Source organism: Salvelinus fontinalis, chromosome 12 (assembly GCF_029448725.1).
Source record: "Salvelinus fontinalis isolate EN_2023a chromosome 12, ASM2944872v1, whole genome shotgun sequence".
Classification (NCBI taxonomy): Eukaryota; Metazoa; Chordata; class Actinopteri; order Salmoniformes; family Salmonidae; genus Salvelinus; species Salvelinus fontinalis.
In genome coordinates, this window is record NC_074676.1 from 40,274,413 (window position 1) to 40,291,836 (window position 17,424).

Below are 17,424 nucleotides of genomic sequence, written 5' to 3' on the forward strand. Positions count from 1 at the left end.
TCAACAGCTTTTAAGAACACGTGAACCTATTCCACATCGACAACCAATAAGGTGTCTCTTTTTACTTGCAGTTTTCTTAAAGAGGAAGATGCTGCTACTTCAGTTCAGATCTAATACTCGTAAATAGTAAATTATAAAATATTAGACTAGATGATAACAGGTGGTAGCCTAGACCTATTATTATTTGACCCTGCTGGTCATCTATGAACATTTGAACATCTTGGCCATGTTCTGTTATAATCTCCACCCGGAACAGCCAGAAGAGGACTGGCCACCCCTCATAGCCTGGTTCCTCCCTAGGTTCTGGGCTTTCTAGGGAATTTTTCCCAGCCACCGTGCTTCTACACCTGCAGTGTTTGCTGTTTGGGGTTTTAGGCTGGGTTTCTGTACAGCACTTTGTGACATCAGCTGATATAAGAAGGGCTTTATAAATACATTTGATTGATAAAAAAACATAAATAACCTACTAAGGGGGAAAAAACCTTTGCATTTCACAATAGTCTATGACTGACATTTCAACCACAGAAATTATATATAACATGGGTTAACATTAGCAGAACCAGTTCGCCTAAAATGAAAATACACTAAACATGTTTTGTTTTGCTCATGTCCAATGGAAAAAGTATAATTTAGGCTCCAATAATCACTTACAATTTAATAAGTTGTCGTCATAGGAGGGCTGAAACTGGAGTACTTGTCTAGATGATACCGCTCAATGTTGAATATAGTGTGCCTTTTATTCTAACATTGCATGATAATAAACGTTGGGATATGTAAAGTAGATATCCTACTGTAACAACCACCTCCAATTGGCAACAGCAAAGCATGACATAACGTTAAGGCAGGGCTAAATGGAATTCCTGTACGCTCATTGGTGAAAATAGCTGCCAGTCAATGTAGCCCTATCCCCTTCTCCTTGACCAGGCTCGGTTGAGAAGTGCAGTAAGGAGTGCGAGAGAGGGTCGCGGCAGTGGCAGACTGATGGTCTGACAGATGAAATAGCGAAAATAAAGAAAGATAAGGCGGGCGTTCACCCTCACAAAATCATGTTCCCTAAAGGCAAAGGGTCCGCTGTGCCGTCGGATGGACAAGCACGGGAAAAGTAAGTTTTCAAACATATTTCTTACTTAATGCATATTATACCCCCCCTCGGCTTTGTGGTTTGCCGGACAGCGAATTTCCTCTTACTGAGGAGGATGGAATTGAATGAACCGCCTTGTCTGCTCGCCATTCGTTCCCGATTCTGACTTCGGCTTTATGCTCTTCCTTGGCCTCTTACTGCACGTAAATGGGTGCTTTTATTTTCAATTAAGGGTCTGTAAACTATATCTATATATTTTGTTTATGGAAAAATGAATAGTTTAAACAAATGCACCGTCCAATTTGCTTTAGGTATTTTCTGTTACATTAATTGATTAAAATGTTGCTTCCCCCAATGTTTTGGTTACTACTTTGTTTGAGTTAGCCGCTACGAGCGTCCTATCCAACACTAATTTATCGACCTATAATTACGCGTTTTCTTCTTGGTTACAATGTTTCCGATTTGAAGTGTTTGGAAAGCCATCGTGCGAAAAGGCCCTTTGGAGTCGGTGGTCCATGCAAACCGTCAGACTTAAAATTCAAGGGTGTATTCATCCTGCCGATTCTGTTTACAAAACGTTTCTTAAACGGAAACGAACGAAATGGGGCGGGACCTACAAAAAAATTGTCCAATAGAAACTCTCGTTTTACTTACAAAACGGAACTGCAACTGTTTGGACAAATTATTACACAACTGAACTGTCGATCATGTGCCTCAAAGTGCAAGGCATCTTAGTTGATTAGAGACTAAACACCCAACATCAATCAGGCCCTCAAGAACTGGAGTTGCCCACCCCTACATTAAGCCTACTAAATTTACCTCCATTTGTGTCTAGGCTAATTTGGCTGCTTTATAATAGAGTCAAATTAGGCTAATTTAGAGTAGACTCAAATGTAGTTCTAAAACACTTGCTTTTTATGCCATAATATTATTATTCAAACTGTTGTTTTTGTTGACAGGTTAGCTTTATACGTCTATGAATACTTGTTACACATAGGAGCACAGAAGTCCGCACAGACCTTTTTATCAGAGGTGAGTATCTTACTACTAACTGGATATCGGTCCTATCCATGTGACCATACTTCAATAACAAACTAATTCCCATTTTGAATCAATAAATGTCATTGTTTTTTTTTTGTTAAAGTTGGCCCTATTGTTCATTCAAAATGTTTTTTATTTTCCCCTTTTTCAGATCCGATGGGAAAAGAACATCACACTCGGGGAACCCCCTGGGTTCCTACACTCTTGGTGGTGGTAAGTGTTCCGTATGTCAACCAGTGTGTCAATCAGAGGAGGCTGCTGAGAGGAGGATGGCTCATAATAATGGCTGGAATGGAGTCAATGGAATGGTATCAAATGTGGTTTTCATATGGTTGTTGCCATTCCATTATACTCCATTCCAGCCATTATTATGAGCCATCCTCCCATGAGCAGCCTCCACTGATGTCAATACACCATATTGTATCATGTACATTATTCCGTTGCTTCACAACCTGTGTGTCTTGTCCACAGTGTATTTTGGGACCTGTATTGTGCTGCACCAGAGAGAAGAGAGACGTGTGACCACTCCAGTGAAGCGAAGGCCTTCCATGATTACGTGAGTTCTGCTTCTCCTCATAAGACTTGCTGCTGCACATGTTGCTGGGGTTCTGCTGAAGAGCCTGGGCCCGTATTCATAAAGCGTCTGAGTGCTGATGTAGGATCAGGTCTCCCAGTCCATATAATCGTATTCATTATGATCTTAAAGGGAAATCTGATCCTAAATCAGTACTCCTACTCTGATACACTTTATGAATACAGGCCCTGGGTTCCTTTGAGCCTACATTAATGTAGAATGAGAGTGCACCCAGACGAGGGTAATTAAAAAAGAATCAGGAGTTGGAAAGCAAACTTATGCAACGAGTACATTCCTCTGCTGTGAGATCTAGACGTACTATATAGACCCATCGTCCTTGTTACCCCTTGTATGGTTTCGATGCCTTGGGTAGTGGCGATAGAGAGACGTTTCTCTGCCTCTTTGTTTCTTGGGCCATACCTTCTAATCTTAATTTAATTGGCCTCCAGGTGTACTCTCCTGCATATATGGCTGGTGTGTTGCTGCTGCACTCCTCTGGGTAGTGTACGGAGTATGTCATAGCAGTAGGACAGGATGTTTCAGATCCGTGTATGTGTAGCTATTTATCAGGCTTTGTGGACTTCAGGTCTGTGTGATGTATCAGGTCTGTGTAGGTTATAGTTTGCCAGGATGTCTCGGCAGCGTCCTATAGTTGTCCATCCAGCTGACATCTTGCCCTGTCATTGGCCCTGATGATGACCCTCCGATAGTATGGAGCTTAAAGGCTTCTGGGAAAATGGTGCTGATGTCAGCATGTCCTGAGTCAGACATGTCTGATCGGATGTGGACTCCCCCCTCCCTGTTTCTCTACCGTGCTGCAGCTCTCTCCCCGCCTCTCTCATCTCATCCCCCAGAGGAAAAATTCAGACCTGGGTGTTGTTCATTAGGGCTCCAAACGGAAGAAAAAAAAGACTGAAATAGGGAGGTATTGCATGGGCTTGTCCAATAAGAAAGGCTCATTTTTATTTTCGGTTGCAAAGTGTTTTCTATTGCGTGCTCCAATGAACATGACCCTGCTCTGTTGGAGGCAGTCGCTGTTGAGCAATGTTCGTAAGCAGAGCTTGAACAAAATGGGTTCAGATTCTCAATTATCTCTAATGGTAGTGGCCAAGAGTTAAAATGTATATATTTTTAATAAAGATGAAATGGTCTCCATCTTGTGCTAGAACATATTTTTTCCTGAACTTACAGGATGGTAGTAGTCTACTCCATTGGAACTCAAATTCATAGAGCTTGTCGTTTTTAGGATTTTTCCAAAACGCTTGTGGCCTGTCTCTAAACTTGGCTCTTGCATATCGACTATTTGCATATTGTGTCTTTTGCATGTTCAGAACACTATGCACTTGGGGAAATGGCTTTAGTCTCCCATCATCACTCCTATCTCATACTACTGCTGGTCAGGCTTCTCCAGGACAGGCAGTCAAACTAGGGAGCATCCAAGAAGTCTTCCTCTTTCTATTTCCTTCCCTTTTCACTAGGAACCAAAACGTCCGAACAGGCAGGGAATCACCAAGTTGTCCAATGAGAAACGCTTGTTTTCATTGCAAAACCTATTCTGTTGCAAAAACATTTAGTTATGATTTGCTACGGTGTGCACTAATGAGTACACCCTTCACTGATCTAAGAAGACAAGATAGGAGCCAGTATCATAGCAGAATCTCACTGAGGGATGTGCTTCACCTGTACAGTGCTGTAGGCCACAAAGACCAGCTCAGACAAAGGAAAATATACAAGTAGGAGAGGAGGCCACTGTAGACTTGAGATCCACCCATTGTGGGGTTGACATCACAGGAAGGGGTTAAAGCGGGGATGCTGGGCCTTGTTCTTGCCAGAGAGGGTTGTCAAGGCAACAACAGCCCTCCTGATCTGGCAGGTGACCTGGGAGCCAGTAGGAGGGGGCACACAGCGGAGCCGCATCTGCCATTTCTTTCATTGGACCTAGTCTTTGTTATGCTAGGTAGCTAACAACCATACATCTTTAGCGTTAGGCTAGTGCTAGCCAACAGAAATTGACAGCTTTTTGACAACAAGACATGCTGTGATTGTGAAGAAGAGCAGTAGGGTGCGCAAATGAATAGGCTTGTTTGGCTTTTGAATACATTTGTTGACATGTCAATGAAACTAGTCAACTGTGTTATGTCTGTGGCGGTATCGAGAGATGGGATCCCTGTGTATCGATGTTGGTTCTTCCTGTGTTCACCTTAGGCTAGTACATGGACAGTGGGAACAGTGCTCTGACTTTGTTTGCATGGGCCCAGACTTCCTTCTCTCTCTTCCCCCCCAAAGGGCTTTATTGGCATGGGAAACATGTTTACATTTCCAAAGCAAGTGAAATAGACATTTAATAAAAGGGAAATAATCAGAAATGAACAGTAAACATTACTCACAAGTTTTTAAATAATAAAGACATTTCAAATGTTATATTATTGTCTATGTATAGTGTTGTAACAAAGTGCTAATAGTTGAAGTACAAAAGGGAAAATAAATAAACTGATAAATATAGGTTGTATTTACAATGGTGGTTGTTCTTCACTGCTTTCCCTTTTCATGTGGCAACAGGTCACACATCTTGCTGCTGTGGTGGCACAATGTGGTATTTCACCTAATAGATACGGGCGTTTATCAAGATTGGATCTGTTTTCAAATTTGTTGTGTGTAATCTGAGGGAAATATGTCTCTCTAATATGGTCATACATTTGACAGGAGGTTAGGACGTGCAGCTCGGGTTCCACTTCATATTGTGTGCACATAGGCAGACATGTCTCCCAAGAGAAAACAGGCTATTGCAGCCTCTCTGAATATGCAAGGCTGTGCTCACCGAGTCGGTATCTAGTAAAAGCTTTTCTTAATTTTAGGTCAGTCACAGTGGTCAGGTATTCTGCCACTGTGTACTCTCTGTTTAGGGCCAAATGACATTCCAGTTTGCAAATTTTTTTTGTTAATTACTTGACCCATTGGAAATAATAATCTTTTTGTTTTCTCAGAATTTGATTGGGTCTAATTTAGTTTTTTTTGTGTGCTCTAGGGCAACCGTGTCTAGGGGGAATTTGTATTTGTGGTCCTGGCTGGGAGGTGGCTGGCGGACGGGCTGGGCTATAGATGAGGGGTGGTGGCTGGTGGGCTGGGCTATAGATGAGGGGAGGTGGCTGGCGGGCTGGGCTATAGATGAGGGGTGGTGGCTGGCGGGCTGGGCTGGGCTATAGATGAGGGGAGGTGGCTGGTGGGCTGGGCTATAGATGAGGGGTGGTGGCTGGCGGGCTGGGCTATAGATGAGGGGAGGTGGCTGGTGGGCTGGGCTATAGATGAGGGGAGGTGGCTGGCGGGCTGGGCTGGGCTATAGATGAGGGGAGGTGGCGGGCTGGGCTATAGATGAGGGTGGGGGGCCTGTAGATGGGGGAGCTGGCTGGCTGGGCTGCTAGCAGGCAGGGAAGCAGCGCTGCATCACGGCTCGTAAAGCGCAGACCCTCCCTCCTTCCTTCCCTGGCATATTCACGGTGGGTCTGACAGATGGTCCCCCGGGAACTCTGTTGCCATGGTGTCAGTCGCTGATTGATGGCTGTCAAGGAGCTAAGGGACAGATTGGAAAAGGGGAGGGGGGAGAGGCCACTAGCATATGCCCAGCGACCAAGGGAGGAGCAGAGGGAATACGGAAAAGGGGAGAGGACAAGGGGAGAGAGAGAGGGGGCAAGGGGAGAGAGAGTGGGGGCAAGGGGAGAGAGAGAGGGGGCAAGGGGAGAGAGAGGGGGGGCAAGGGGAGAGAGAGGGGGGGCAAGGGGAGAGAGAGGGGGGGCAAGGGGAGAGAGAGGGGGGCAAGGGGAGAGAGAGGGGGGCAAGGGGAGAGAGAGAGGGCAAGGGGAGAGAGAGGGGAAAGAGATGGAAAGAGAGGGGGGCAAGGGGAGAGAGTGGTGGCAAGGGGAGAGAGAGTGGGGGCAATGGGAGAGAGAGTGGGGGCAAGGGGAGGATGGTTGAGTAGTAGAAGAGAGACTGAGAGTTCTCTTCTCTGGGTCCTACTGCAAGGCCTTTCAGTTTCAAGTTGTATTGTCAGGTGCAGGGAAATTCATTTCTGGCAACAAATCAGTAATCAATATCAGCAGTACAAATGTAGTACTATAAAGTAGAAACAAAATGCACGAGAAATAGAAATAAGAAGAACACGATTAAGTAAGCTATGTACAGGGTCAGTTCCAATGCCATATTTCCAATGTGCAGGGATACTGGAGTGGTAGATATGTATAGGGGTAAGGTGACTAGTAGGGCTGGGGATTGCCAGGGACCTCACAATACATTGTTATCACAATATTTAGGAGCTGATACAAATTTCACGACTCTATATGTATTGTGAATTTATTGTGAATCGATGTTCCTAACAAATTGCTCACTATATACGTCTGCTGCAGAGAGACGAGAGAGACATGAGAATGAATTTATTAGTCATGTAAATAAAAGTGCTGAAAACAAATTGTCTCCCTAATTAAAAAGATGGAGAACAAACTATGAAGGAAAAATACTGGAGTTTTGGTGCAGGTACAGCTAAGTAGCGCAAAAATTATATTGCGATATTGTATCTATATTGTCAAAAATAATTTCCCGATATGTAACTATCAATCCCCCCCCATCACTAGTGACTAGGCATCAGGATATACTGTATGATAACGGAGTAGCAGCAGTGTATATGATGATTGTATATGTGTGTGTGTGTGTGTAGACTCAGTGTGTGTCTAGAGTCAGTGCAAAAATGAAAGGGTGAATGAAGATAGTCTGTGTAGCCATTTTGCTAGCTGTTTAGCAGTCTTATGGCTTGGGGATAGAAGCTGTTCATGAGCCTGTTGGTGTCAGACTTGTTGCTCTGTTACAGCTTGCTGTGCGGAAGCCGAGAGAACAGTCTATGGCTTGGGTGGTTGGAGGCTTTAACAATTTTCTGGGCCTTCCTTACACACCGCCTGATAGAGGTCCTGGATGGCAGGGAGCTCAGCCCCAGTGATGTACTGGGCGGTCCAGACCACCCTCTGTAGCGCCATGCAATCGAGGGGGTGCAGTTGTCATACCAAGCAGTGATGCAGCCAGTCAAGTTGCTCTCAATGGTGCAGCTGTAGAACCTTTTGAGGATTTGTGGGCCCATGCCAAATCTTTTCAACCTCCTGAGGGGGAAGAGACACTGTTGTGCCTTCTTCACTACTGTGTGCATGTGTGTGGACCATTTTAAGTACTTAGTGATTGGACACAGGAACTTCTCTCAACCCGTTCCACTACAGCCCTGTCGATGTGGATGGGGGCGTTTGTCTGTTTTTGTACAGCGAGCACAACAACAGTGGCTGGGGCCTACCCTTTCCTAACCCCTCTTTAATGACTCTGTCTGAAACAAGGACAGCTTGGCCTAACTCTTAAACACACGCACTGACCCAGAGGCATGGATCTAGTCTGTCATAAAGAAACCCCCCCCAGGGTCGGGCCCCCACCTGATCCCCACTCAGCTGCTCCCCTCCTCAGACCCCCAGGCAACAGAGTATGACATCTGCCCCCTCCTGTACTAAAGTATCTGGTAGTCCTGGCCCTCCTCTCCCACAGCAGAACAGAGTATGACATCTGCCCCCTCCTGTACTAAAGTATCTGGTAGTCCTGGCCCTCCTCTCCCACAGCAGAACAGAGTATGACATCTGCCCCCTCCTGTACTAAAGTATCTGGTAGTCCTGGCCCTCCTCTCCCACAGCAGAACAGAGTATGACATCTGCCCCCTCCTGTACTAAAGTATCTGGTAGTCCTGGCCCTCCTCTCCCACAGCAGAACAGAGTATGACATCTGCCCCCTCCTGTACTAAAGTATCTGGTAGTCCTGGCCCTCCTCTCCCACAGCAGAACAGAGTATGACATCTGCCCCCTCCTGTACTAAAGTATCTGGTAGTCCTGGCCCTCCTCTCCCGCAGCAGAACAGAGTAGGACATCTGCCCCCTCCTGTACTAAAGTATCTGGTAGTCCTGGCCCTCCTCTCCCGCAGCAGAACAGAGTAGGACATCTGCCCCCTCCTGTACTAAAGTATCTGGTAGTCCTGGCCCTCCTCTCCCGCAGCAGAACAGAGTATGACATCTGCCCCCTCCTGTACTAAAGTATCTGGTAGTCCTGGCCCTCCTCTCCCGCAGCAGAACAGAGTAGGACACACCTGCCCCCTCCTGTACTAAAGTATCTGGTAGTCCTGGCCCTCCTCTCCCGCAGCAGAACAGAGTATGACATCTGCCCCCTCCTGTATTAAAGTATCTGGTAGTCCTGGCCCTCCTCTCCCACAGCAGAACAGAGTATGACATCTGCCCCCTCCTGTATTAAAGTATCTGGTAGTCCTGGCCCTCCTCTCCCACAGCAGAACAGAGTATGACATCTGCCCCCTCCTGTACTAAAGTATCTGGTAGTCCTGGCCCTCCTCTCCCGCAGCAGAACAGAGTATGACATCTGCCCCCTCCTGTACTAAAGTATCTGGTAGTCCTGGCCCTCCTCTCCCACAGCAGAACAGAGTAGGACATCTGCCCCCTCCTGTACTAAAGTATCTGGTAGTCCTGGCCCTCCTCTCCCACAGCAGAACAGAGTATGACATCTGCCCCCTCCTGTATTAAAGTATCTGGTAGTCCTGGCCCTCCTCTCCCGCAGCAGAACAGAGTATGACATCTGCCCCCTCCTGTACTAAAGTATCTGGTAGTCCTGGCCCTCCTCTCCCGCAGCAGAACAGAGTATGACATCTGCCCCCTCCTGTACTAAAGTATCTGGTAGTCCTGGCCCTCCTCTCCCGCAGCAGAACAGAGTATGACATCTGCCCCCTCCTGTACTAAAGTATCTGGTAGTCCTGGCCCTCCTCTCCCGCAGCAGAACAGAGTATGACATCTGCCCCCTCCTGTACTAAAGTATCTGGTAGTCCTGGCTCTCCTCTCCCGCAGCAGAACAGAGTATGACATCTGCCCCCTCCTGTACTAAAGTATCTGGTAGTCCTGGCCCTCCTCTCCCGCAGCAGAACAGAGTAGGACATCTGCCCCCTCCTGTACTAAAGTATCTGGTAGTCCTGGCACTCCTCTCCCGCAGCAGAACAGAGTATGACATCTGCCCCCTCCTGTACTAAAGTATCTGGTAGTCCTGGCCCTCCTCTCCCGCAGCAGAACAGAGTAGGACATCTGCCCCCTCCTGTACTAAAGTATCTGGTAGTCCTGGCCCTCCTCTCCCGCAGCAGAACAGAGTATGACATCTGCCCCCTCCTGTACTAAAGTATCTGGTAGTCCTGGCCCTCCTCTCCCGCAGAAGAACAGAGTATGACATCTGCCCCCTCCTGTACTAAAGTATCTGGTAGTCCTGGCACTCCTCTCCCGCAGCAGAACAGAGTATGACATCTGCCCACTCCTGTACTAAAGTATCTGGTAGTCCTGGCCCTCCTCTCCCGCAGCAGAACAGAGTAGGACATCTGCCCCCTCCTGTACTAAAGTATCTGGTAGTCCTGGCCCTCCTCTCCCGCAGCAGAACAGAGTAGGACATCTGCCCCCTCCTGTACTAAAGTATCTGGTAGTCCTGGCCCTCCTCTCCCGCAGAAGAACAGAGTATGACATCTGCCCCCTCCTGTACTAAAGTATCTGGTAGTCCTGGCCCTCCTCTCCCACAGCAGGGGTCACATCCCAAATGGCACCCTGTTCTCTATATATTAGTGCACTATATAGGGCAGTGGTCACCAACCCTTTCTGAGTCATAATTCAAGCTGAGATCTATCTCTTAGATGAAAAACATGACTTATAAAACATAAGCCTAGAACATAACACAAGCTTACATGAAGATAAACACTGGTGTGTGATGGAAAAGGCCATGAAGGAGTAAAGTAGTACTGGACTTGGTTTTATGTAGTATAGATCAGAGTTTGGGTCAATTCCATTTCAATTCAGTCAGTTCTAGAAGGAAATTCAAATTCCAATTCTAATGTTTTCTCGTAGAGAGGCATTGAGGAGAATTGGAATTGCAGTTTACTTCCTGAATTGACTAAATTGAAATGGAATTGACCCCAGCCCTGGAATAGATATTGAGGAGAAATGTGACTTAATGATTTAGAAGTTATCATTGTTAGAGAGGATTGTGAGTTGATCACACTATTCTATGACATCAATACTAGTCTCCTAAAGCGGTGTTTAGCTCTGTAGGTTCAATGCAGGAGTGCTAGTATTGAAGGATCTGAACATAACAATTGTTGTCTGTGTGTTCCAGTAACAGGCTGGCTTGGGCTCGGTGATGTCTGGTCCTGGCTGGCTCCCTCCGGCCTCACTTCTCTCCCTGCTGTGGTATTTCAAGGGCCCAGTTAGAATTAGGAAGGGGTGCAGTGAGTTGATATACCAGGGACCATGAGTGTGTTGGCTATATCGACTCGTGATGTCTGAGTAGGTCTAGCGCTTTAGAGACTAGAGGGAGGTGTGTGAAGGATAGCTTAAGGGGGTGTGTGTGTGTGTGGCTTTATTTTCTCAAGGTGTGTGTGTGTGTGTTTTTACGGTGTGTTTGTGAGTGCATGAATGCATGCAGGGGTACTGTATACCCTTACTCCCCTACTTAGGACAGCTCTAGGGTCTCAACCTCCAATCTATAGCCATGGATACCAGATACTAATGTCAGTCTGTCCTGTAGGCATTAGCCTCTGGTCAATGGCTCCTACTAAAGGAGAGAGAAAGTGTGTGACCAAAGCAAATGGTCCATTAGTGAATTATGTCCGTGGTCGAGACAGGAAATAGCCTAGCAGTGAGATCCTGCTGTGCCTGAGCACTTTGAAGTGAAGGAGTGAATCCCACAGATTCTTATCAAATCTACTGGGCCCCTGCTGGATCAGCATGTTTGGCTGTGCAATTAGATTCCCACTCTGTGAAACCTTTATGTGTATCTGTTGTTTAGCAATCCATCTATCTAATGGCTATGCTGTCTATGATTCCAGACATGTTGAATAACATATGTTGAAAGGTTTTATAACCCTACAAATTCATTCATAGCAAACCAGTTAGATCTGTAACCCGTATTTCCGATGAAACCCCTCTAACAGGCGTTTTGTTTTGTTTACAGAGTGCTGCTGCAGCCCCCAGTCCTGTGATGGGGGGGATTCCCCCTGGAGAGGGGATGCCCGGTGGACCCATGCCCCCTGGATTCTTCCAGGTCACTGATTCCTACCACTCACACACCCCTCAATCTACACTCTATGGCAGGGGTAGGCGACTAGATTCAGCTGTGGGACGATATATTTTAGCGAATGAAAAATAATTTGTACACTGCAAATTGACTACAACTATAGAAATATAGATTTTATTTGAAAATAACAATACATTTTTGAGGTACATTTTTAGAATAGTTTTTTTCCTGGTGATTTTGTCTTCTTTTTTTACCCAATAGAAACATTAATATTACAATTTTTTCTAAACAATGGCCCCGCACGCCAGCTGTTGCCGACCCCTGCTCTATGGCAGTGGATCCCAGTTCTTTCCTTTCCGAGGACCACCAGATCTCTTGGGGGGAAATGTGTCGTGCACCTGAAGTACCCTCCCTGACCACAAGTGGTCCCAGGACCACTGGTTGGAGACCACTGCTTTAGTAGCTGAATCCTAATTTGAGATCCACAAGCAAGAAAAACTGACTTCAATTTCTGCTGAACTCCATTGATGTCAATAAAGCATCGCTAAGTTACTGTATGTGTGATTCTCAAGTAAAGAGTTTAGCCTGCATGAGCCACACTATTGTACAACTTTCCTCTCTCTCATCTGCTCGGCTGTCTCTCTGTTCTACCACCCTGCTGATGTGCTTTCCACATCTGTACCTGTTGTGTGGTGTGTCAATGACGCTCTGCTGTGGTCTGTAGTCTAGTCTCTGCTCTGCTGTGGTCTGTAGTCTCTGCTGTGGTCTGTAGCCTAGTCTCTGCTCTGCTGTGGTCTGTAGCCTAGGCTCTGCTCTGCTGTGGTCTGTAGTCTCTGCTGTGGTCTGTAGCCTAGTCTATGCTCTGCTGTGGTCTGTAGTCTCTGCTGTGGTCTGTAGCCTAGTCTATGCTCTGCTGTGGTCTGTAGCCTAGTCTATGCTCTCCTGTGGTCTGTAACCTAGTCTATGCTCTGCTGTGGTCTGTAGCCTAGTCTATGCTCTGCTGTGGTCTGTAGTCTCTGCTGTGGTCTGTAGCCTAGTCTATGCTCTGCTGTGGTCTGTAGTCTCTGCTGTGGTCTGTAGTCTCTGCTGTGGTCTGTAGCCTAATCTGTGGTCTGTAGTCTAGTTTCTGCTCTGCTGTGGTCTGTAGCCTAGTCTCTGCACTGCTGTGGTCTGTAGTCTAGTTTCTGCTCTGCTGTAGTCTGGTTTCTGCTCTGCTGTGGTCTGTAGCCTAGTCTCTGCTCTGCTGTGGTCTGTAGTCTCTGCTGTGGTTTGTAGTCTAGTCTCTGCTCTGCTGTTGTCTGTAGTCTAGTAGTTTCTGCTCTGAGCCTGTGGTCTATAGACTAGTCTCTGCTCTGAGCCTATGGCTGCGTCCACATGGTACCCTATTCTCTACATAGCATACTGCTCTGGTCAAAAGTAGGGAATAGTGTGCCGTTTGGGAAGCAGGCTGTGTTTTTAGTAGACATCAGAAAATCATTTGTCTGTCTACCCACTCAGTGTACTGTAGTGAAACCGGGAGGTGCAGTTGGACCTAAACCTTAATCGAGAAATCGAAAGGTGCTGTAACACCTGCCGTAAATCAATACCTCATGAAGATAAACTCTTGGCAGCATGAGGATAAACTCTTGGCAGCTTTCCCTCTAGTGAAAGTCAAACCATACACTTCTGTTTCTTCAAGTAGACTATGTAGGCATGTTGTCTATAGGATTCGTCCTAGATGTTTGTGTTTTGAAAACCAGAGAAGTAACTACATTATATGTAGCCCAACTCTGTGTGAGTGAAAGAGACATACACACGCACAGAGATCTCCCTTTATCAGAGTCATTTGAATATGTAAATGTTGTTAATTAAGCCACCCTGTTACCAGAAGCATTGGCCCACAGTGACAGTGTTTTGGGGCAGCAATGTAAAGCTAATTGCATAGGGCTTAATTAATGCTGTGGTAATTGGCAGAGGGGGAAATTGGCAGTGATGACAAGCTGGAGGCTGGCTGCTGTTCTGACTGGCAGGCATCACAGCATGCATCCTCTCTCTCTATATCTTCCTCTCTCTCTTGCACTCTCTTCTACTGTGGAGTGAATAATCAACAGATATACCGGGCAGCTTTTTGCATTTGCACACCAGCTTCTCACTCTCTCCTCTGCTCAGTAACCCTCCTTTCTCTACCTCCCTCCCTCTCTGTCTGTCTTCCCCTCTCTCTGTCGCTCTCTGTCTTTGTGACGCCACAGGGTGCTCCTGGTCCCCAGGGCTCTCCTCACCCCCAGCCTCCTCTCCCTAACAGTATGATGGGACCACAAAGCCAGGTACTGCTGCTCTCCCCTCTAGATGTGTCCCAAATCACACCCTCATCTGTATATAGTGGACTACATTTGACCTGGGGCCCTGGTGAAAGGTAGTGCACTATATTTAGAATATGGTGTAATTTAAATTGGGACGCAGCCTCTGTCTCTCTGTTGGAGCTCTGTGTTTCTCTTTGTGCTTTTCTATTGGGAAGACTACTGTCTTTTCACCGCCATGGCTCCTCCATGCTATTTCTGTCTGTACGCTCTATGCTTCCACATCTGTCATTCGGCTTGACGCTTTTGGTGGCAGCGCAGAAACATCTTTAAAACAAAGTGTGATATAGGAAACCATTATTGTAGATGTTATATCAAATTTTATTTATCACATGCTCCGAATACAACAGGTAGACCTTACAGTGAAATGCTTACTTACAAGCCCTTAATATGGCTGCAATCCCGGAAACGGGATGATATGACAACAGCCAGTGAAAGTGCAGGGCGCCAAATTCAAAACAACAGAAATCTCATAATTAAAATTCCTCAGACATACATGTTTCTTATATAATTTTAAAGGTAATCTTGTTGTTAATCCCACCAAAGTGTCCGATTTCAAATATGCTTTTCAGCAAAAGCACTACAAACGATTGTATTAGGTCACCACCAAGCCACAATAAGCACAGCCATTTTTCCAGCGAAAGATAGCTTTCACAAAAAGCAGAAATAGAGAGAAAATTAATCACTAACCTTTGATCTTCATCAGATGACACGCATAGGACTTCATGTTACACAATACATGTATGTTTTGTTTGATAAAGTTAATATTTATATCAAAACATCTGAGTTTACATTGGCGTGTTACATTCACTAGTTCCAAAAACATCCAGTGATAGTGCAAAGCCACATCGTTTCAACAGAAATACTCATCATAAATGTAAATGATAATACAAGTTATACACATGGAATTATAGATATACCTCTCCTTAATGCAACCGCTGTGTCAAATTTCAAAAAAACTTTACGGAAAAAGTAAACCATCCAATAATCTGAGACGGAGCTCAGAACAATAGTCAAATCAACAGAAACCAGAAATTACATGATAAATATTCCCTTTGATGATCTTCATCAGAATGCACTCCCAGGAATCCCAGGTCCACAATAAATGCTTGATTTGTTCGATTATGTCCAATTAGCTACTTTGGTTAGCGCGTTTGGTAAACAATTCCAGTCACAAAGCGCGTTCACTAAAACGTAACGAAATGTCCAAAAGTTCACAGTCAGTAGAAACATATCAAACGATGTATTGAATCAATCTTTAGAATGTTGTTAAAATAAATCTTGAATAACGTTCCAACCGGAGAATTACATTGACTTCAGATGGGCGATGGAACGGAGCTGCCTCTCATGTGAGTGTGCGTGGTCAAATGCTGTTCACTTCATGGCAGTGGTGACTCCTTCGGCCCCCCTTCACAGTAGAGTCATCAGACAAAGCTCAACAGACTGTTGACATCTAGTGGAGGCCGTAGGAAGTGAATACTCATTCATATCTCGCTGTGATTTCAATGGAATCTTGGTTGAAACTCGACCAGCCTCAAAATTTCCACTTCCTGTTTGGATTTTCTTCTCAGGTTTTTGCCTGCCATATGAGTTCTGTTATACTCACAGACATAATTCAAACAGTTTTAGAAACTTCAGAGTGTTTTCTATCCAATACCAATAATAATATGCATATATTAGTAACTGGGACCGAGGAGCAGGCCGTTTACTTTGGGCACCTTTCATCCAAGCTACTCAATACTGCCCCTGCAGCCATAAGAAGTTAACTAACAATGCTTTAAGAAGTTAAGAAGAAAAACGTGTTAAGTAAAAAATAAATAAGTAGAAAATAAAAGTAACATAATTAACCTCTCTAGGGTACGTGGGACGCTAACGTCCCACCTGACCAACATCCAGTGAAAGTGCAGGGCGCCAAATTCAAACAACAGAAATCTCATAATTAAAATCCCTCAAACATACATGTATTATACACCATTTTAAATGAAAACTTTTTGTTAATCCCACCACAGTGTCCGATTTCAAAAAGGCTTTATGACAAAAGCATACCATGCGATTATGTTAGGTCAGTACCAGTCACAAAAAACAGCAATTTTTCCAGCCAAAGAGGAGTCACAAAAAGCAGAAATAGAGAAAATGAATCACTAACCTTTGATCTTCATCAGATGACACTCATAGGACTTCATGTTACACAATACATGTATGTTTTGTTCGATAAAGTTCATATTTATATCCAAAAATCCCAGTTTACATTGGCGCGTTATGTTCAGTAGTTCCAAAACATCCTGTGATTTTGCAGAGAGCCACATCAATTTACAGAAATACTCATAATAAACATTGCTAAAAGATACAACTGTTATGCATGGATATTTAGATCCACTTCTCCTTAATGCAACCGCTGTGTCAGATTTCAAAAAAACTTTACGGAAAAAGCACACCATGCAATAATCTGAGTACAGCGCTCAGACACATAATCAAGCCATACAGATATCCGCCATGTTGTGGAGTCAACAGAATCCAGAAATAGCATTATAAATATTCACTTACCTTTGATCTTCATCAGAATGCACTCCCAGGAATCCCAGTTCCACAATAAATGTTTGTTTTGTTCGATGAAGTCCATCATTTATGTCCAAATACCTCCTTTTTGTTCGCGCGTTTAGCCCAGTAATCCAAATTCATGAGGCGCGATCACTAGGTCCAGACGAAAAGTAAAAAGTTCCGTCACAGTCCGTAGAAACATGTCAAACGATGTATAGAATCAATCTTTAGGATGTTTTTAACATAAATCTTCAATAATGTTCCAACCGGAGAATTCCTTTGTCTTCAGAAATGCAATGGAACGCAAGCTAACTCTCACGTGAACGCGCGTGGTCTGCTCATGCTACTCTGGCAGACCTCTGACTCATTCAGCTCCCATTCCCCCCTCCTTCACAGTAGAAGCCTAAAACAAGGTTCTAAAGACTGTGGATATCTAGTGGAAGCCTTAGAAAGTGCAATATGACCCCATTTCCACTGTATCTTGGATAAGCAAAGAGTTGAAAAACTACAAACCTCAGATTTCCCACTTCCTGGTTGGATTTTTTCTCAGGTTTTTGCCTGCCATATGAGTTATGTTATACTCACAGACATCATTCAAACAGTTTTAGAAACTTCAGAGTGTTTTCAACGAATCTACTAATAATATGCATATCCTAGCATCTGGGCCTGAGTAGCAGGCAGTTTACTCTGGGCACGCTTTTCATCCGGATGTGAAAATACTGCCCCCTACCCCAAAGA

The 17,424-nt window shown here is 45.0% G+C and overlaps 1 protein-coding gene across 3 annotated transcripts in view; it reads left to right on the forward strand.

The window, feature by feature from the left end:
- Nucleotides 1-953: 953 nt before the first annotated feature.
- Nucleotides 954-17,424, forward strand: part of LOC129867407 (single-stranded DNA-binding protein 3-like) — a 32,304-nt gene continuing 15,833 nt past the window's right edge. Inside the window, exons 1-6 of one of the 3 annotated variants that reach the window (XM_055940783.1) lie at nucleotides 954-1,102; nucleotides 2,041-2,113; nucleotides 2,274-2,335; nucleotides 2,594-2,678; nucleotides 11,750-11,839; nucleotides 14,041-14,115. In XM_055940783.1, the coding sequence (XP_055796758.1) occupies nucleotides 1,047-1,102; nucleotides 2,041-2,113; nucleotides 2,274-2,335; nucleotides 2,594-2,678; nucleotides 11,750-11,839; nucleotides 14,041-14,115 (441 nt within the window). In that variant the 5' untranslated portion in view covers nucleotides 954-1,046. The remainder of the gene's footprint in view (nucleotides 1,103-2,040; nucleotides 2,114-2,273; nucleotides 2,336-2,593; nucleotides 2,679-11,749; nucleotides 11,840-14,040; nucleotides 14,116-17,424) is intronic. The other 2 variants (XM_055940785.1, XM_055940784.1) reach the window with 2 other exon arrangements.